Raw genomic sequence first — 18,619 nt, 5'->3', positions numbered from 1 at the left:
CATAACAAAAATTTATAGTGATTTTATATAGTGTGAATTCTGTATTTAACTTATGATGACTTAAAAGTGACTCGCCCGTAAAATCTTTTGATGATTTTTTCTGTTCAGATTCAGAATTTGGATTTTCTTATCGTTTATATTTAATTTCATAAATAATGTAATTATAATATGATAGATAGTAATTGAAAAAAAAAATGTTTTGAAATAATTACCATTTGAGCATACTATTTATGAAAGTGCCCTACAATGAATTAAAGACAATTTCTTTCAACATATATCTATTTTGATAATAGTTTAATACTTAGTTCGTTGTTCTTTCGATTAGCTGCAATTGTGTTTAATTATAAATAAAATATGTTCATAAATTCATAATTGCCGCTTAACCTAAATGCGTTAGCTAACCTTACGTTATTTTAGTCAAGGACAAGTAACATGATTGTCTTTGGTTCGAGTAACACAGATAACACTAATAAAAGTATTACCCGCCTGGGCTAACCTGTGCTGCATTTAATCTTATAAGACTGGCAATTTTTTTGCAATAAACAACTTGCCGACAATGCGTGGCAACTTTTTCAGATACAATTTAAAAATAAACATTGACACAACATTTTTACTTTTTATTAACTTTATAACATAAATATCTTATAATTAACACAATGTAGAATTCTTACACGAAATTATTACTTTTCGTAAGTAAAAGAAAAATCTAATGCATATCAGAAGCAATCACAAGTGGTTTACCTTGAGCATCGTCGTATCTGTCATTAGAATTACAATTATATAAAATAAGGATACCATACGTCAAAATTCCAAGACATAAAAATGATACCATCAATCCAGACAATATTCGCGAGTTAAAATATGGCCCGCAATGGATAGCTGGTCCAAAACAGTGTGTATTGTTCCCTCCCGAACTGTTGCGTAAGAAAACATCAGATTGGAATGATTGTAACTGGAAAAAAGGCTTATTTAGTAATTGATTTGTGATTAAAAAATATAAATAGTGTTACAATACAATTTACCTGATATTGCGATATTATAACTGCACTTCCATCTCTAGTATTAACTATAGTCAGAGGCTCTCCACAAATGTAAGAGTGTTCCCATGGGACAGCCACCCCTAGCTTGGTATGACCAACTTCTTCACCCCATTCCAAAAGAGCTACATTTTCTAAAAGGTAACATATTATTATATGGGCTTATATCAAATGATAGTAAAGCCATTTCCACTATTAATGTGATAAACTGACAATTAAATACGGTTTAAAAAAAAGCGTTATACTTTTTATTACCTACAACTTTTTTGTCTTGCCTTTTGACTTTTTTCGATAGGACTCCTAATTTTGCCGGAAATCGAGAAAAACCGTTTTTTACCCTTCTTTTCTAATGGGTTTCATCCTACTATTATTTTTTTGGAGTCACTTTTTTTACAAATTTCATCTAAAGAATTGTAATTAATAATATAAAATTTTAATATATTAATCACGATCTACAATTGAAATAGACCATGATATAGAATGATTATAAATAGTATCACGTATTACGATTTAATTTTGTTGGTAGGTACCTATGCTAGGTACATTACATATTTGTACTTTGTCTAAAATTGGCGCCATAATGGTTGGAAGTATTTTTCAAAAGTTATTCCAATTATAAGCATAAATTATCAACCTGCTAAGAAAGTAAGGTTACACCCTAACTTAATAACTTAGGTTAGCATATAACGAAAAAGGCTAGTTTTGATCAAATGCATCAAATGAATGAATGATTGTTGAGAAGTGATTCAGAGGTTTATTAAAGTTATTTTAAATTTCAGTTTTCAAAACCATTACTTAACAAAATTAAACGTAATTTATATAGGTTCTAGAGTAACTAACAAATAATCTCATGTAGTGAATGGTGTTTAGTCTTGTAACAGTTTTCTACATTTTAATAACAACCAAACTGATTTTGACTAATATTAGCAAAGACCAATTAGTGACAAATACACTTATTACAGTAAGATTCTACTTTTATATGGCAAATATAATGTCGAATTGTTTACCTGCTATCCATCCTTCAGGTTTAGATGAAAATGTAAACTCAAGTTCGAAATCAGTGTACGCCATTCGAATATTAAGCTGACGTCGCGCCCATCTCTCTTCAGTAACCAGTGGACTTTGACTAAACGATGATCGACGAGAACCAACAGTGGAATATACTCCTGTATATAAACATTCATTAATTAGATCCTCTTTAGTATTACTAGTCGTAATTAATAAAATTACTATTAAAGTTTTTTTTACCAAATAGTCGAAAAAGAGCTCCAGTACTGGTAACTGTTACGCCTAGAACCTGTTTTCTTGGTGCCACCCTTGGAGGTAGAATATTGATTTTTCGTATTACTACTGGATTCATCTTTCCCGTATAGAATCCTACAACAGGCCCCGATGCTATTCGCCGGATCACAAAATATATTTCCTGCATAACCATGTCATGGCGCCTCAACGTGTTAACACGAGTGTCATTAGCTGAGTCTTTAAAATAAATATAGAAGTGCTTTTGACGTCCATTACGTATTTGTATTTTATTACTAGTGCTAGAAACATAGTAAACACTATTTTTCTGATGTTGAAAAACTTGCTTGAGTAATTTATAGGGCTCAATTACTTTTGGGATGTACTTAATTTTTTTATCAGTGAGACCTTGTTTTAAATATTGAAATGGGGATCCAAATTCATCTTTTATGCTTATATCTTCAGTACTGAATTTTTCTTCTACGAACATTATCACTACCTTTGAATTTCTTATGGCTTCATGAATTATATCGAAGAAACTTGAAGTATCGACTTTATTAAATGGATTCGGTTCTACTACTACATGAGGAAGAACAGACTCATAATCTAATAAAAATACGGGAACTGTATTAGCATTTACTTTGATAACGCTTATTACTAATAAAGTAAGCAACTTCATTGTCTTCATTTTATAATAGTAACGTTTGTATAATATTGCACGGACACATAACCGTCACTGACAAATTTGACAAAGATTTCTTTTAATGAATATGGGATCTCTTTTACAGTAAAGTTAATCATAGATATATCATGATCATGATTAGCGATTTATTGCGCCACTTTGCAACTTTACAAAAATAATATATTTATACTAGTAACACCGAGACATAGACAAGCGTCAAATCAATCATATGATCACTTTTCACATGACCGATGGTCACTCGTCATCGCCCATTTTTCGTCTGTTTATGACAATTTTGGGCTAAAATATTACTTTTAGTCCGTATATCAAGTTATTTAATCATTAAAAATGGCGTTTAGCCGTTTTGTGTTATCGTTTGCATTATTATGTGTTGCGTCTAGTTTGGCCTCGGTGAGTGTACCTGTTTTGCTATGGGGTGATTTAGCTGGTCCTTCAATGAAATCTAACCCTCTTGGAGAGGTAACTCAATCAGAATTCGAGGACATACTGAATAATGAGCTTAAGGATGACCAATTCACCGTCGTGTTCATCGATGAATCGCTATCCGTTGAGGACTTTTCACGTAAGAACTCCGAAGGAAAAACCTCATTTCCATATCTGAAATCAAATATTGCTGAGGCCTTATACTTACCAGCTGTAGATAATGTGTTGGAAGTATTCCACAAATACTCTGATTCAAACGCTGATCATGTGACCTTGACAGAAAATGGCCTATCTGCCGAGATTGAGAAGGAAAACGTGAAATATCTATTTATCAACTTAAGGGATGCTCGCGAGGGTGAGTCTAGAGCTGATATGCTTTTGCGTCACAACGATTTTATGGAGGCCATGGTTAGTAAGCTGCAAGAGCAATATGACAAAGTAGCTGCTATTTACACTGGAGAGTTCCCCTCATGGACCATTCCAGAAAGCCATTTACGTACTCGCCGTGCAACACCAGGTGTGTTCTACAGCACAGCTTTGAACGGCCTTAGATTCTATGCTAAGGATATAATCATCACTAGCAAGGCAGGAGAATTCAATCTTACTGGTCTTTCTGGAGGTACTACAAACTTTAATGAATCTGTCATGCAGGCTACTCTGAACTTTAGCAATGGATCCCTTATTTTGAACTTTGAGTCAAAATTAGGATACTGGTTCTTGGGTAAGTGTGTAGATATTTAAAAAAAAATTAAGTTAGTATTAAAAAAAATTATGATATGATAAAAATTTGATCAATGAATGAAAATAATTAAAAATATAAACTTTTACCTGTGACAACATTATAAGTTGATTATGATAAAACTTTAACTGTTCCCTCAGATAGAATATACCTTAACTTATTAAAACTAAACAAGATCATCTTAATATGACTTTGATGTTGATGTATGCATGTTCTAATGAGAACTTTTAAATAAATTAGAAATACTGTGTAAACTCTATTTAACAACACTAGCAACTGTACAAATTTTGACCTTACAAAGATTTGTTGTTACATGGAAAGCAGAAATATCTGTATTAGAAAAAGATAAAGTTTATTTGAGACGAGCATTAGTCATTACATAAAACACAATTCCTGCCAACTTTAGCTGTACCATAAATTGTGTTGTACTTTTATGTCTTCTTGATAAAGCATGTTCAAGCAATCTCAATTTATAATTAAAATCAGATTTCTTAGAAGATTCTGTATGTATGGTGCTGAATAGTAGTCGAGTTCATTACGGGCTTCAGAGGGTTTGTCATTAAATTGTGGGATGTTACATAGAGTTTACACTATTTGTTTGTCAGGTGGTAATTGGACAAGATTAAAACTTATTTTAATAATCAAATTTGTTCTCTTGGTTTTTTGGTTTGTCAGTTTGCATAACATGGAAGAGACGTGAAGTGTAGATTCATCTAAACCAAATGAAATGTGACAAATGCGAGTTATAGTTATATAAGAGGTTGTGACAAAACTAACTTGAATTTTTTGACCTTGTTAACTGTTACTTAATTTAGCTATGTCAGCAACAATGTGTAGTGCTACTTAACATAGTTTTTAGATTGAGTTCCATATTTTTCTGCTAAAATAGCTGCTAAATATAATCAATAACTTACCTAGAGTGCACAGAACATGTTTTTTAAATTTAAATATAAATCTTAAAAAACTAGTCTACAGTTAGTTTTTGTCCTACTTATATAATTCTAGTTTACCACTTTAGCAAGCTTTATGATACAGACTTTCATACCTTCATAAATAACATTACCAAATTATACATTCACATAGTTTGATATTCCACAGGGTCATCATAATTGTACTCTCAAAATTTTGTAATCTATTCCATGTACCTAATTCCATGAAGCTCCGCCCTTTACGAAATTGTTGAGTCATATAGTACAAAACATATACTAATGGAGAACTCTTAATTTCAGATTCCATTACATACAATGGTGAGGAATTGACAACAAATTCTGAGGTGTATGCCATCCTTGGGTTCTCATACCGTTGTGGCCAGACTGCCATCTTCTCAAAAGTTAACGACACTGAACAGACAACTGTTATGTTCCGAGATTTGAAGGTGAATAATATTTAAATCCATATCTGCAGATGGTCATTAGGTTTAAAACCCATTAAAATTAATATTTTGCTGTGCATCATAATGTACCTTTAGCATAAAATGTAAAAGTGAATAGTAACTTTAAATTGGTAAGCGTACTAAGAAGGAAATGATTTCTATGATTTCTCTATGAAGCTGTTGTAAAGTACATGCTAAATTTTAGTGTCGAGACTTTTACCTAATCTTACGCAGCCATTCTAAGAATTAATTCAATTATTTCAGGTTCAACCATTCTTCAAGGAAACCAACTCCAGTGACACACCACAATTCGGTGACTCCTTCAACTGTGTAGGATTCTTCTCAGTACCGATATGGTCTGGTCTCTTTGTCACCTTTGTGATGCTGGCCATTACCTTTTATGGTATTATGATGATGCTGGACATCAGAACGATGGACCGTTTTGATGATCCCAAAGGTAAAACCATCACCATCAACGCAGTTGAGTAATTTAATAAAGTTTCTACGCCATTACATAAGGAGAACCGTTTAAAAAATATATTTTTATGCATTTAATAATATTGGAACATAAAAACTACTAAAATTTAAAAAAGTTTAAAGTGTTTGATAATGATTTTTTAACCTCTAATATAATTTTTTAAATGTAATGGCGTTAAAGTAACACAAAGTTAGCTCAAATGTAATAGTGTAGGTACAGCATTTTGTGGAATTACCCAAAACAGTTGAAGCTTGAATACTTAAAGAAATTGACGTTTGACATTTCACTGTTTTGGTGTCTGGTGTTGCCAGATGATAGTTACTATTAAAACCAGGACGTGCCTAACTTCAATATGTATTCTATATATTTGTGATAGTATGTAGATAAATGCTAAATGAATTGATATACGCACTTAGAAGTATTAGAATGCTTAATGGCCTTTCCCGATTCGACAACGATTCCGAGCTTCGTGCATAGATTAAAATGAGATTTTTTTAAATTGTCGATGAAATGTGTTCCCTCCATGCTAGTGCCAATTTTCATTCCAATTCGTCTAAAATGTAAGATTTAAGAATTGTTATTAAGTGACCTTCACAATAATATTACCAATATTTCTAATAAAAATATTTATTGATTGTTAATTTATTGTCTGAGAGGCGCCATTTAACATCTGGTGATTCAAAATGGCTGCCGTCAACATCTGTGTGAATTAGATGTAAGCGAAATGTCTACATAAATCATTTTTTTCTTGTAAATATAATTTTCAATTTTTGTTGTTTTGATCAAGTATTAAATCGTGAGACCAATTTTATTTTGTTTTTATTTTATCGTGTTCCTCATGAGGTCTAGTATTTTATACATAGTTATAGATTGTAATGGAAATGTTATATTGGTTGGAATAAAGCTTAATATATTTAGATATTTTTATTTCAATTACATTTATTACCTATAATCTGACTTTATAGTCTATTCTATTCATAAGTACAAATGGACGAAATCGGTATTGTCTATGGCCAATTCTCAATTCGAAAGGACAAGTAGTTCGTGGACTTTATTTATTTATATTTTAGGATTTTCAATAGTAAATGAAACAAAATTGAATAAAATCTAAATACTTCACATTTTTTATTACTTACGAACTAATGTATTACAGATTTTTAATACGCACTAAACAGATTTAGACAACTAAAATTTTATTTCAAAATTCCAATCTTGTGTAAAACATCAAAAAGTAGTTGACTTAGAAAACTACATAAAGCTAGCTAAAATCTCTTCAATTATTTTATTAAAATTAGTCTCTCACTCTGCAGTTAGTGAAAACGTTAGAAACCCTTACTTTCTCTGTCAAATGTCAATGAAATATAAAATGACAGCGAGTTTCGTTTGATTGTAATCTGACAAAAGCATCAGCATCGACACGTGACATTCTTTGTCATGGATTTGTCGTTCGTGTCATTTTAAATATTTATCTCCTGAGTTCCACAATCAATAAATTTTCATCCCAGAAGGGGGTCTAGTCATGACGGCTAACAGTAGTTATATAATAAAATGGCAGCTAGTAGTTTGTACCAACTGTCGACACAAGCAAGTTTTCATACAAATTTAGTTTTCGACTTTCTACATACACTACTGTTAAGCTGTCTGGACTAGACCCCCAAGGTCTATCTGAATATGAAAAAGATCTGACATCTGACATGCCGCTTGGCGATAAAAATATTTTGTGTCAAACGTGATCTGTCAAAATGGTAACATCGCCATGCGTGTGCTTGTCAGTTTGAAACTCGATGGCGGGAAATGATTTTGTTTGAAAATGACGGCTCACGATTTGTCAAGTGACAATTTGATGTTAGTGATTTACGCTAATGAAATAAACAAAATACATAAAACTACTATAAAAATAAATAATAGGTTGCCCCATGTCAAATCACAGTTCATTTGTTAGTGTAATTATTGATTTATAGTAAATAGGTATAAACTTTAGTGTCGAATCCGCGTCTGGCAACATTCTCGTCAATCCAAGATCTAAATGTTGCCACGTTAACATACACTCCAGGGTTGCCAGTCTGCCCACAACCAATTCCCCAAGAAACTATTCCACTTACCGCGTATCGATCTTCTTGATACTGTAAATTATCAAAGAGTTATTTAGCGAAAATTGCAGTTATAATATCATTAAAAAATAATACAGTTACAAGGTCTTGCCCACTTGTTTCCGTGTTTTTTTTATAGGCAAGTACGTGATCAGCCAGCAGTGGCAGGCAGTCCATTGATGGATCTAAAGCATGTTTCCTTACGATGTTTTTTTCTGCTATATTTAATTCCAAAATATTTACTTCTACTCTTTTAGAAGTATTTTGGAATTAACCAGGAAAAAACCAGGGAAGCAGCTATATAAGTAAAGATACTTATATAGCTACTTCCCTAGGTTTTTTTATAGAACAGGCGGGCTCACGAATGCGTAGCCGACCTTTTATGAATTTTGCGGAAACGTGTAGAATCCCCCCCCTGGGAGTAGGACTGGACTGTCATACTTTCGGGGGAGGATGATGGACTCCAGGAGTCTCCCACACCGCAGACTACAATAAAATTGAACCAATTGCATTAGTCAACGGTTTCCAGTGAGATACAGGTACTGCCTCAATCGTGCTTTATTCGGGCTGAAGGCACTTGCACTCCCACTAGTTAAAGGGTTGACTGATTACATTGATGAAATAACCTTCGTCACACTTTATTAAAATTTTTTTTTACGAAAATTACAAAATATTCAATAATTGTTGTCACAAATTTTAGCATTAAAGAAAATTTTATTAGATTTAAATAATATTGGCATATATTTCAAAGAAAATGTTACTTCATGTAAAAAGTTCTGTATTAAAACCATGCAAATTGGATTAAACACTGTTAGATCTGAAGAAGTTTTATGATGGGATCTGTGAAATGCCGGCTTCCCTGCCGGTCTACTTACCGGTAAAGGACAAGATAGTGGCGAACCACCATCGCCTCTGCAGGTATCCTGATCACCGCCACCAGCGCACATGAAAGTCTTGCTCAGCTGAAAGTATTTTCCGAGGCGCGTTTTGCGCAGCTGCGCCTGGCATACATCATGGTTCAGGACTGGCAGTTCCACCTAAAACGTTAACTTCACAAAATTCTACGATGTTTTTATGGGCGTGTTTTGTTCTGGGTTTTTATAGAACAGGGGCCAAACGGGCAGTAAGCTCATCTGTTATCGCCCGAACCCAATAATGTATTCACAATCACGATAGATTGTAGCCATCTGTCAATAGAAGCTATCCATGGTAGGTCGGATCGGTGTATGTGGTTAGACCTTCAACTGTGCCAATACCCTATCTTAAGATTTTAACATACCCCAGTTTTTAAAATAATTAGAAAGCTATTTGATATGCTTTAAACATAGAAATGTATATTTTAATATTATTTGTACGGTTTTATTTACTTTATTTGGTTTATATTGATTATCAAATATGAGTGTAAAGAGCGAAGAGATTTCATTCTATCAGACGCCAAAAATGGTTTATTTTCGTAGGGTTTGCGTATTGGGACGCAGAGGACATCGATCGACTGTCACGGTCTAATCTCAGATTGTTTTCAATTTTAGATTGTGGATTTATTATTCGGTTCGGGGGTTAAATAATAGAAGATTTTTGTCTTATCTTGATATATATATTTCTTGTGTGCGTGTGTATGTGACTGAACTCCTCCTAAACGACTGGACCGATTTAGACGAAATTTTTTGTGTGTGTTCAAGGGGATCTGGGAATGGTTTAGATTCACAATTTTGTCCGCTGGACAATGTTTTTTTTAATTAATTAGTAGTTGTTGATTTTGGAATGTTTTACATTGGATCCGACAGACGGCGCACGCATCGCAGTGTCAAATTTTAAATAATATTCGAATTTTAATTTTAGTCTGTCCCGAAATTTAAAAAAAGTTTTGTTATCATTGTGTTATATCGTGTGTGACCATGTGCTGGATCGTTAGATATCGTCATAACATTTGAATAATAATTTTCATCAAAATGGCTTATTAAAAATTTAAATTTTGAAATTAAAGACGTGTAGACAGGACAACGTCTGTCGGATCCGCTAGTTTTATATAAACCACTCGCGTATAACAATAGAATATGAGCGAAATAATCGTTTGTTCATTGCTATGTACCTAATTTAACAATCGAAGAGAGTGTATATGCCTGGCTATGCTTTCGGGGTGTAACTTCGACGAATAAAGAAATCGTCACGCTTATAACTTGGCAAAATGTACAACTTTCGTTCATACAATAGGTATTATCCAACATATGGTTATTATTATTATGTAAGTACGTAAGTACGTACGTATGAGTACGTAAGTACGTGCTCCTATTTCACCATGCCTCCTGCTAATAGAGGACAAATCTTTGTTTTAAATTTATTTTATTCTTCTTTATTACTCAAGATGTCATATGGATCATGGTGTAATGGTTGCAGCTCCTTAAAAATTTGGTGATTAAAAAGAGTGGCGGAGAGTCTATTGCCAGTTCTGCTCTTCCGTTCTACGCCCTTGATTTGAGAACTGGCAGTAAATGTAAAATTAGATTCATTTAATATTTCTTTTTTTTTGACGTTCATAAGTGTACATTATATTACCTATATGAATAAATGAATTTTGACTTTGACTTTGAAACCATCTTTTGAGACACCGTGTTTAATAATTCATACCTTTTTCAAAATAACCTGGTAACGCCCCTCCTTCCCGAACTGATCCTTGCCCCAACCAGAGGCGAAACAGTTCTCACCTTCCACTTCAGATATTGGAAGACACACAACACCAATGTTTGGTGCCAATTCTACTTCTGATTCCAGAAAGAGAAGAGCTATGTCATAGTGAAGGTTCCCTGGAAACCAGTTGTTTTATTAGGCAAGTCGTTCGAAGGCATTTCCTTCATACGATTTTTGCGATGGTTCTTTGATTTTCTAATTTGGTGATTACGTCAACAGTAATTGTTTACTTTACTACGAGTAGTCTTTGTATTTTCGGGGATTCTGAGAAAAAATTGATAGCTTTGCTTATTTTTAATGACAAGAGGAAGGAGGGGGAATCCACTTGTATGTAGATGATTTTATTTTGCTTTGGTAAATAAGACTTACCTTTCGTAACTTCAATCATAATTTGATCTAAATTTTAACTGATAAATTTGTTCTTAGTAATATGGTATTCGTTTTTTATTAATAACTATTTCATTAAAATTACACGAATGGTAACAGGAAAATTTTGATTTTGCAAACACATTTCTGTCTAAATAATGTGCTGCCTGAACAGCAAGATCGCGGTTAAAAAACTGCTTTTTTATATATCAGGGGGCAAAAGTAATAAGTATTTAAGTAGATAAGTATTTCTGCATGTAAACTTACATTGCTAGAGGGCTTGCAAATGCGTTGCCAGCCTTTTAAGTACGCTCACTTCTTGAAGGATCCTAAGTTTAAATTACTTTGGTGGTCTACCAAGAACTGCCGCGATAAACGCTCAGTGGGAAGTTACAGAGTACCGAGTAGGCTGAGTCAAAAATTAGCAAAATATGATATAATATTTAAAAAAAACTTACGTTTATTAAACTTCTCGTGTATCACTACATCAGCGACATCCCTTTCCTGATACGGAAATACCTCTTTGTCCGTCTGGGTATCCCATTCCCCTGCTCTTGCGCGATAGTGATGTGCCGTCTTGACCAAATGTGCGGCGGTTAGAACAACACTAGTGTGTATAAGTGACCCACCGCCGATGTATAAGTTAAACGTCTCCCCTGGATCTTTGGGACTTACGGGTTGTACTCTGGAAATTTTGTACTGGATAACGAAAGACGAATACTATATGCATCTATATCCATACAGTGTTCGCCGATGTCGGAGGACTATTTGACAACATCAATTCAAAAGCACATGAATCATGATAACTTTAGATCAGTTTCACATTACTACAAAGGTAATACGATGTGGTAATGTTTGTACAGTAAAGATTTAAAGAATATACTTGCTGTTGTTGTGAAAATAAATGAAATGATGAAAAAAACAGAGAGTGCAAGAAGTGTAAGTCGGAATATAACACAAATTACTAGCAAATATATTTAATGTAATTAAAAATGTTTAAAAAATTATTTAAAGGACTGCGGTATCTTTTTTATATTACTTTGTTATTCTTCTTTTATATTAATAATTAATACATATATTATAATGATCAGTGAAACTCAGAAGTTAGAATTTATCCTAAATATATACTTGTATATATAAATTAAACTGTTCTTTATGTTTATGTTTGAACGTGTATTCCGTTTTTGGTTATTGTGTATAATGTTTGGATATTGTTTAAATAAATAATAAATTTAGACATCGGCCTACAAATCTCTGAAAACCATTGCGAGGATCGGCTAAAGACCAATTAAAATACAGAAACTAGATCACGTACTTGCCTATTAAGAAATTATAAAATATGTAGATTGTAGGTTTTTATTTATATTTTTTTTATAAACAAAGAACGCTTTTCGAGTCAATCAAGATAAAAATCAGTTACGCTGCATTTTAGTAATTTTCTTTATTAAATATAATTAATTATTATAATTGTAAATTACATTAACCACGTTGAACTCCAGGATTTCCTTGTCCAGGATTTCGGTGGTTTCACATGAAATTTCTGATGTCACAATCTTAGTTATGGAGTAAGCGTTGATTCTTTCCAATCAATGAAGAACCAAGCATTTATAAGGCCGGCAACGCACTCGCGAGCCCTCTGGCATTGAGAGTGTCCATGGGCGGCGGTATCACTTAACATCAGGTGAGCCTCCTGCCCGTTTGCCCCCTGTTCTATAATTTTTTTTTTATGTTTGGTTGTTTGGTAGCGATTCCATATTCCATGTTCCACCAGGTGGATCCATTAAGTGAAGGAGTCATCCTCATAATTATACACTGTTAGATAGGCAGACATGAGCTACTGAAAGAAAAAAAACTTACTGTAGAAGAGCAACCATCCAGGGGAATTCTCCGAACTGGGCAGTATCCCTTGTCTTGTCTGTCCTGATAAGAGGATCGACGCCGTTTGGGTTTCGCCAGCCACAGCCTTGTCTCTGGCAATGAGATTTAAAATGAGTTGAGATCAGTAGAGAACGGGGGCCGGTGGGGGCGGATTCGCACTGGGTGTCACCATTTTTGGGGTGATAGCCACCAGGTCTCTCAACTTTAAGAACAATGTACAAACAAAGAAAAATAAATCGCTAGTATAAAAATTAATTTTTCAGGGATTCCTCCACTAGCTCAGCTCTATATAGAACTCGGGGATTCCCGCAAAAGAGCCTGATCCTGTCGTGGGGGATTCCCCGTCACAGACTCGCGATCTTACAATAAATCATCCGTCCTTTGTCATATAAAATTTATTGCTTTTTACTTTCGGGTGCCACCCAAGGTAGCTAAGCACAGAGTGGCTCCCGTAGGTCAAAATTCAATAGACAATTTTCCAATTCTTAAAAGGTTGAAGACGCACTCGCGACCACTCTGGCATTGATAGTGTCCATGGGTGGAGGTGGTCAATCAGGTGAGCCTTTTGCTCGATTTCTATAAAAAAAGACATTTTGGAGTCATAACCAGTCTCGATGCTGAATTTTATCCTAGGTAATATATTATATATTATGTTATCAGTAATATATAACATAGTTCATCACACTTAAATCAATAGAATTGAATATGCATTTTCAGGGTCTTTTGGCAGGGTATCTTGCCCCGTGGGCCGAGTAAAGAAGATTGGCAGAAAATGCTGAAGATCGAGACGGAAGGAGAGAAAATGATACCACTATTTTGTAAATTATTATTACTTCTTACCTGTATAGGCTTGGGTGTGATGGGATCGTCAGTTCCACGCGTGTCTGACATTTTGCAGCAGGTATCTAAGTAGGAAGGACATGGGATATCGCCAAACCTATAATTGTAATTAAATATATTATTAATTATTCAAATATTTCAACGATCAGCCAAAAGGAGCATGTTAGGCTTAAGTCTCAGAAACAGGGTAAAGAGTACAGCGATACGACAAAGGTGCTTTTATAGCGTGGGCGACTACCTACCTACCGAAGTTTGAAATTGACGCGGGGAGCATCACTTCAGACGTTATTAAATACAAGAATAAGAAGCCTAATGTTTAAATCGTGGCTGGTGTCTAACTCTGCGCTGACATTTTTCTAAATGTAAGATTTAATAACTAGTCTTGTTATTCAATAGATCAAATAAATAAAATATAAGATGACATTTGCATGCTTATTCATATGTGGCGGATTTTTGTAATTTATGTAACTAATTGTAAGACTATTCTAGCAAATAAAGCGATTTGACTTTGAAAAAAAAAAGAACAAAAATAATAGACGCGGCAAAAATGGTGTGCCGCCTGAAATGGCGTTGGGCAGGGCACACAGCAAGGAAAAGTGACAACAGATGGCGAGAGAGAGTGCTGCACTGGATGATGTCATCTGCCCACGCACGACGCTGGGGAGATGACATCATCGCCGTCGCCGGGGTTACCTGGCCGCGCCTGGCCCGCGACAGACGCGGGTGGAACCGGAAGGAAGAGGCCTATGTCCAACGGTGGACGAACCAAAACTTAACTGAATGACGTTTTATCATCCCTAAATTTTAAAGTTTTTTGGAAATAAAAGCTATTATTATTATTATTAATTATTAATTTCACCAGACGATTACAAGCTTGCAAATCTAAAACGCAGTTTTAAGAACAATTAATTTATATGTGTTTATTTATTTATTGTATATATAGTCTTGCAGTGTCGGCCTAATGGCTTCAGCGTGCTACTCTCCTACCTGAGGTCGTAGGTTCGATCCCGGGCTGTGCACCAATGAACTTTCATTCTATGTGCGCATTGAACATTTGCTCGAACGATGAAGGAAAATATCGTGAGGAAACTAACATGTCTGAGACTCAAAAAGTCGACGACGTGTGTCAGGCACTGGAGGCTGATCGCCTACTTGCCTATTACATTTAAAAATGATCATGAAACGGATTCAGGTATCTGAGGCCAGGATCTAGAGAGGTTTTAGCACCATTGATTTATTTTTATTTTATATCTTTAATTTGTTGTAGTGGAAACACAAACTGGACAGTTTTCCTGTGCATATTGTTGTGGAAGAGATTGTGGAAGAGATCGCTTGTTAGCGATAAGGCCGCCCGTTGCATCCCTTGTAATTTATATATATTGTGTTATTTGTGTTTCTTTCCAGCAACGAAGTGTGAATAAATAAATAAATTGTCCATGTGTTCATTTAGGGGACCCAAATGAACTGAGGGACGCAAAATGGTCCCGTTTTCAGAAACCGCGGTATACAACGTGCCAAGAGTGTCATTCCTATTTATTAAAAAAATACGTTATAACTAAACATTTTGTGATTCGTAATTTTTAAGCCTTTGCCTAAATAAATAACTGCTTTTTTTTTATTGACTACTTATTATTGAACCTACATTAAACCAATATCCCGTTTTGAGTCAAAGAATAAATTTTAACTTTACATATACACTATAACAATATAACCATTAAACAATGAATATTTTACCTTCATGCGCCTAAGAAGTTTCAAAAAAATATTAATAAGAATAATTGTTACAAAAATTATTTATTAGTATTTACCCAACATGCTTAAGTTAAGAATGACTTTATTTCTCATAAGAATTGCATACATAATTCACTACAATATATAAACTAATATTAATCATTAAAGCGCACAGATGTATACGTTATTAACTACTCAGCAAATGCAAATAAATATACAAACTTTCTTATATACAATAGTTCTCAAGAGTCATCCATTAAAATGTCTCAAAGTAAATAAAAATATATAACCTATTTGACAAGATTTTAAAAACCATTTAAGATTATATTTATAGTCTTTCTAAGGTCTAGACAAAAATTCAAATCGAATTTCATTTAAGAAACCGCCTCCGGAACACATATGTATATAAAATTACAAAACAAAACAGCAACAAAAATGTAGGTAGACATAATAAACTCGATCGGTCAACCAAATAAAACATAGATGTTCGGATTGGATTTTGACTAGATGTGGCATTGATGGCGTAGTCTGATAAAACAATTTTATTTTTATTATTTTATTATTTTTTATAAGACAGAAGGGTATATACATGGTTTATAAAACATTTTAAGTTTTTGTTTAATTGAAGTAGTTACTAATTAATATTTAAAATTTACAAGCGTATACCTAATCTACATAGGGTGTGTTATTTTATTTTTGTTAATATATATACATACATATCTGAATATATATAAATCTCGTGTCACAATGTTTGTCCTCAATGGACTCCTAAACCACTTAACCGATTAAAATAAAATTCGCACACCTTGTGCAGTTCGATCCAACTTGAGAGATAGGATAGGTAAGATCTTTAATTATTATAGTCGCAATTTTATTTTATTGCAAATTATTTGTTTATTATTTGATACAATTCTAACAGATGGCGCTTTGTTAAACTACCAACGTTTCACATAAGCTATCTATCTATCTTTCACATAAGTTCTCCTACCATATCCCTTAAATAGTTTACTACTATGTAATATAACAAAAACCTTAGCCACAGCAACGCTTGGCCGAGTCTGCTAGTATAGATATATATTTTTTACTTCCTTATTTGTATGTATTACGTAACTTATACCCGATAGATCGTTCGGTTTGTGACTTACCGTTCATCAAGAATCCCCTCGCCGTCAGTATTAACCGTCCCATTTGCGTTGCATTGATAATATACTACGCAAATCCCTGCCTCATTGTCCTTTGTCATACAAGTGGCTGGATCTACGTATAGATAGATAGTTTTAGTTTTACATAGAACAGCATCTTACCAGATGACACAACGAATTTGACAGAAAGCAGAAGAAAAGGCAAAGTGGCACATTGAAGACGCATGTCTTGGATGAAGAATCAGTGATGCAATCAAAGCACCACGTAATTGTTCAGAAGCGTAGCGTCCAAAATTAAAGTAGCCATGATCATCGCCAATCTTCGAATGGAGATGGCACTAGATAGTATATAGTATATAGATAGAATGAAACCGTCCTATAAGACTTTACGTGATTCTCCTGGAATCGTCATTATAACATTTCATATAATGGGAACATTTTAAAGCCGAATTGAAAAAGTAATTATCGTCTGCAATTCATATTTAGTTATAAAAGGTTTGCCCCTCCTTTCCTCTTATAATATGGTGGAGATGGAGAAAAATGACGAGAGTGAATTTTTACGATGTCAACGAACACCTAAATTCGACATCGTAAAGTTAGGTCTAGGTGGCATGGAAATCGATAACTATGTTCAATTTGTATACTCTAGTATGTTTTCTATTTGACATATTATATTTCTATTTGAACTTAAAACATAATTTGATTTATCATAAAAATTTTAAAATTTAGTACTTTGTTATAAATAACGAAACCGTCAACGTTTCTCAAATTTGTTTCTCCAATAATTAGAAACAAAAGAAGCCGATATGTATGATGTGATAGCACTCTCTTTTTAATTACTCTGTTTAATTAATATCAGGTCTGTCATGACGGACAATCAAATGTTATATAATGGCCGAATAGGATATTATTTCAAAACATACCTTTTTTTCCAGGATTCAAATTGAGATTCGCCACGAAACCGATCGACAGGATGAATAACACGCACTTTAACATCTATTAAAGTAAATGATAACTTAATTTCGTGAACAGAAAATAATTGTCAATGCAGGCGGTATTATATATACATTTATGTAATAGTTACTTTAATTTCTATATTAGATCCATACATTTTTGTTGTAATTCTTAGGGCCTGTTTCACAATGTCTGGATAAAGTGCCAAATAGCTATGCAACACATAAATTATTCGAAAGATAAAAGTTCCGAATAAGATACTTGGCATTTCATGACAAATAGCGCTATCTGACAGTCGTGAAACGCAAAAATACTGTTTATCCTACAAATAAGTAACAAATAGCTTATTTGGAACTTATCCGGACATTGTGAAACAGGCCCTAAATCTTCTAGTTGGGTTAAAAGTTATTAATATGACATTTATATTTTATACTATGACATGAGATATGAAATCTAATACACTAATTTTCCCTCCAATCTGTTGCTAGGCAACCGGACTGTCATTGTTTTTTGTTTCTATTTCGTCTATTGCCAGCTATTATTAAAAAAAGCAAACAAGGAGGTTAGTATGCGAAACTTTCGTCAATGCAAAATACTTAGAATAAAAACGAATTTCATTTTTCTATGCAATTGTTTTAATGTTTCATAAAAAGGCAAATAAGTAAATTACTTATTTAGTATATTACATACGATTGGCTGTCTTTCTTTCCACACAATTTCTAAGCGCATTGTGGGTACGGAAGAAACTTAGATAATTTATATACTATGATAGAACTTTTACTTACATTTGCCTAAACGTTTTAACTTTTCACAAAAACATTTAAAACAAACAAACACTTTGCAAAACTTCCATTGGTTAATTTAATAAGACAGGATCAATACGTGTTTTTAAACATTATACCATCGTTATTGCAAATGTCATAATATGACTCATGACGTTTG

At 33.6% G+C, this 18,619-nt stretch overlaps 3 protein-coding genes across 3 annotated transcripts; 1 reads left to right on the top strand and 2 right to left on the bottom strand.

The window, feature by feature from the left end:
• Nucleotides 1-636: 636 nt before the first annotated feature.
• On the bottom strand, nucleotides 637-2,964 carry LOC110992823. The gene is made up of 4 exons (XM_022258788.2): nucleotides 2,286-2,964; nucleotides 2,045-2,203; nucleotides 1,023-1,171; nucleotides 637-952 (listed from the first exon to the last, which is right to left on the bottom strand). Exons 1-4 carry the CDS (start codon nucleotides 2,962-2,964, stop codon nucleotides 707-709), a joined length of 1,233 nt encoding a protein of 410 aa, XP_022114480.2. The 3' UTR covers nucleotides 637-706.
• A 222-nt stretch (nucleotides 2,965-3,186) lies between these two features.
• On the top strand, nucleotides 3,187-6,797 carry LOC110992815 (V-type proton ATPase subunit S1). The gene is made up of 3 exons (XM_022258781.2): nucleotides 3,187-4,123; nucleotides 5,371-5,516; nucleotides 5,778-6,797. The coding sequence occupies exons 1-3, from the start codon at nucleotides 3,307-3,309 to the stop codon at nucleotides 6,000-6,002; spliced, it is 1,188 nt and encodes a 395-aa protein (XP_022114473.2). The 5' UTR covers nucleotides 3,187-3,306; the 3' UTR covers nucleotides 6,003-6,797.
• A 290-nt stretch (nucleotides 6,798-7,087) lies between these two features.
• LOC110992826 (phenoloxidase-activating factor 2-like) lies at nucleotides 7,088-18,619 on the bottom strand. The gene is made up of 9 exons (XM_022258792.2): nucleotides 18,463-18,619; nucleotides 17,647-17,719; nucleotides 16,727-16,838; nucleotides 13,851-13,947; nucleotides 12,990-13,102; nucleotides 11,591-11,817; nucleotides 10,707-10,882; nucleotides 8,957-9,118; nucleotides 7,088-8,114 (listed from the first exon to the last, which is right to left on the bottom strand). The coding sequence occupies exons 2-9, from the start codon at nucleotides 17,717-17,719 to the stop codon at nucleotides 7,947-7,949; spliced, it is 1,128 nt and encodes a 375-aa protein (XP_022114484.1). The 5' UTR covers nucleotides 18,463-18,619; the 3' UTR covers nucleotides 7,088-7,946.

This window comes from Pieris rapae, chromosome 24 (assembly GCF_905147795.1).
Source record: "Pieris rapae chromosome 24, ilPieRapa1.1, whole genome shotgun sequence".
Lineage (NCBI taxonomy): Eukaryota > Metazoa > Arthropoda > Insecta > Lepidoptera > Pieridae > Pieris > Pieris rapae.
Note: the sequence above shows the minus strand (reverse complement) of the source record. Positions and strands in the feature narration are given on the sequence as shown.

Excerpts from the sequence above, each read along its gene's own strand:
- LOC110992815 (XM_022258781.2), top strand. The coding sequence starts at position 3,307 with ATGGCGTTTAGCCGTTTTGTGTTATCGTTTGCATTATTATGTGTTGCG. Across the intron at positions 4,124-5,370 it reads ATTAGGATACTGGTTCTTGG|ATTCCATTACATACAATGGT; the intron begins GTAAGTGTGTAG and ends TCTTAATTTCAG. Across the intron at positions 5,517-5,777 it reads TTATGTTCCGAGATTTGAAG|GTTCAACCATTCTTCAAGGA; the intron begins GTGAATAATATT and ends CAATTATTTCAG.
- LOC110992826 (XM_022258792.2), bottom strand. The coding sequence starts at position 17,719 with ATGTTAAAGTGCGTGTTATTCATCCTGTCGATCGGTTTCGTGGCGAAT. Across the intron at positions 13,948-16,726 it reads GAGGGGATTCTTGATGAACG|GTTTGGCGATATCCCATGTC; the intron begins GTAAGTCACAAA and ends TTACAATTATAG. Across the intron at positions 8,115-8,956 it reads CACTATCTTGTCCTTTACCG|TATCAAGAAGATCGATACGC; the intron begins GTAAGTAGACCG and ends GATAATTTACAG.
- LOC110992823 (XM_022258788.2), bottom strand. The coding sequence starts at position 2,964 with ATGAAGACAATGAAGTTGCTTACTTTATTAGTAATAAGCGTTATCAAA. Across the intron at positions 2,204-2,285 it reads AGCTCTTTTTCGACTATTTG|GAGTATATTCCACTGTTGGT; the intron begins GTAAAAAAAACT and ends GTTTATATACAG. Across the intron at positions 953-1,022 it reads TTATAATATCGCAATATCAG|TTACAATCATTCCAATCTGA; the intron begins GTAAATTGTATT and ends CCTTTTTTCCAG.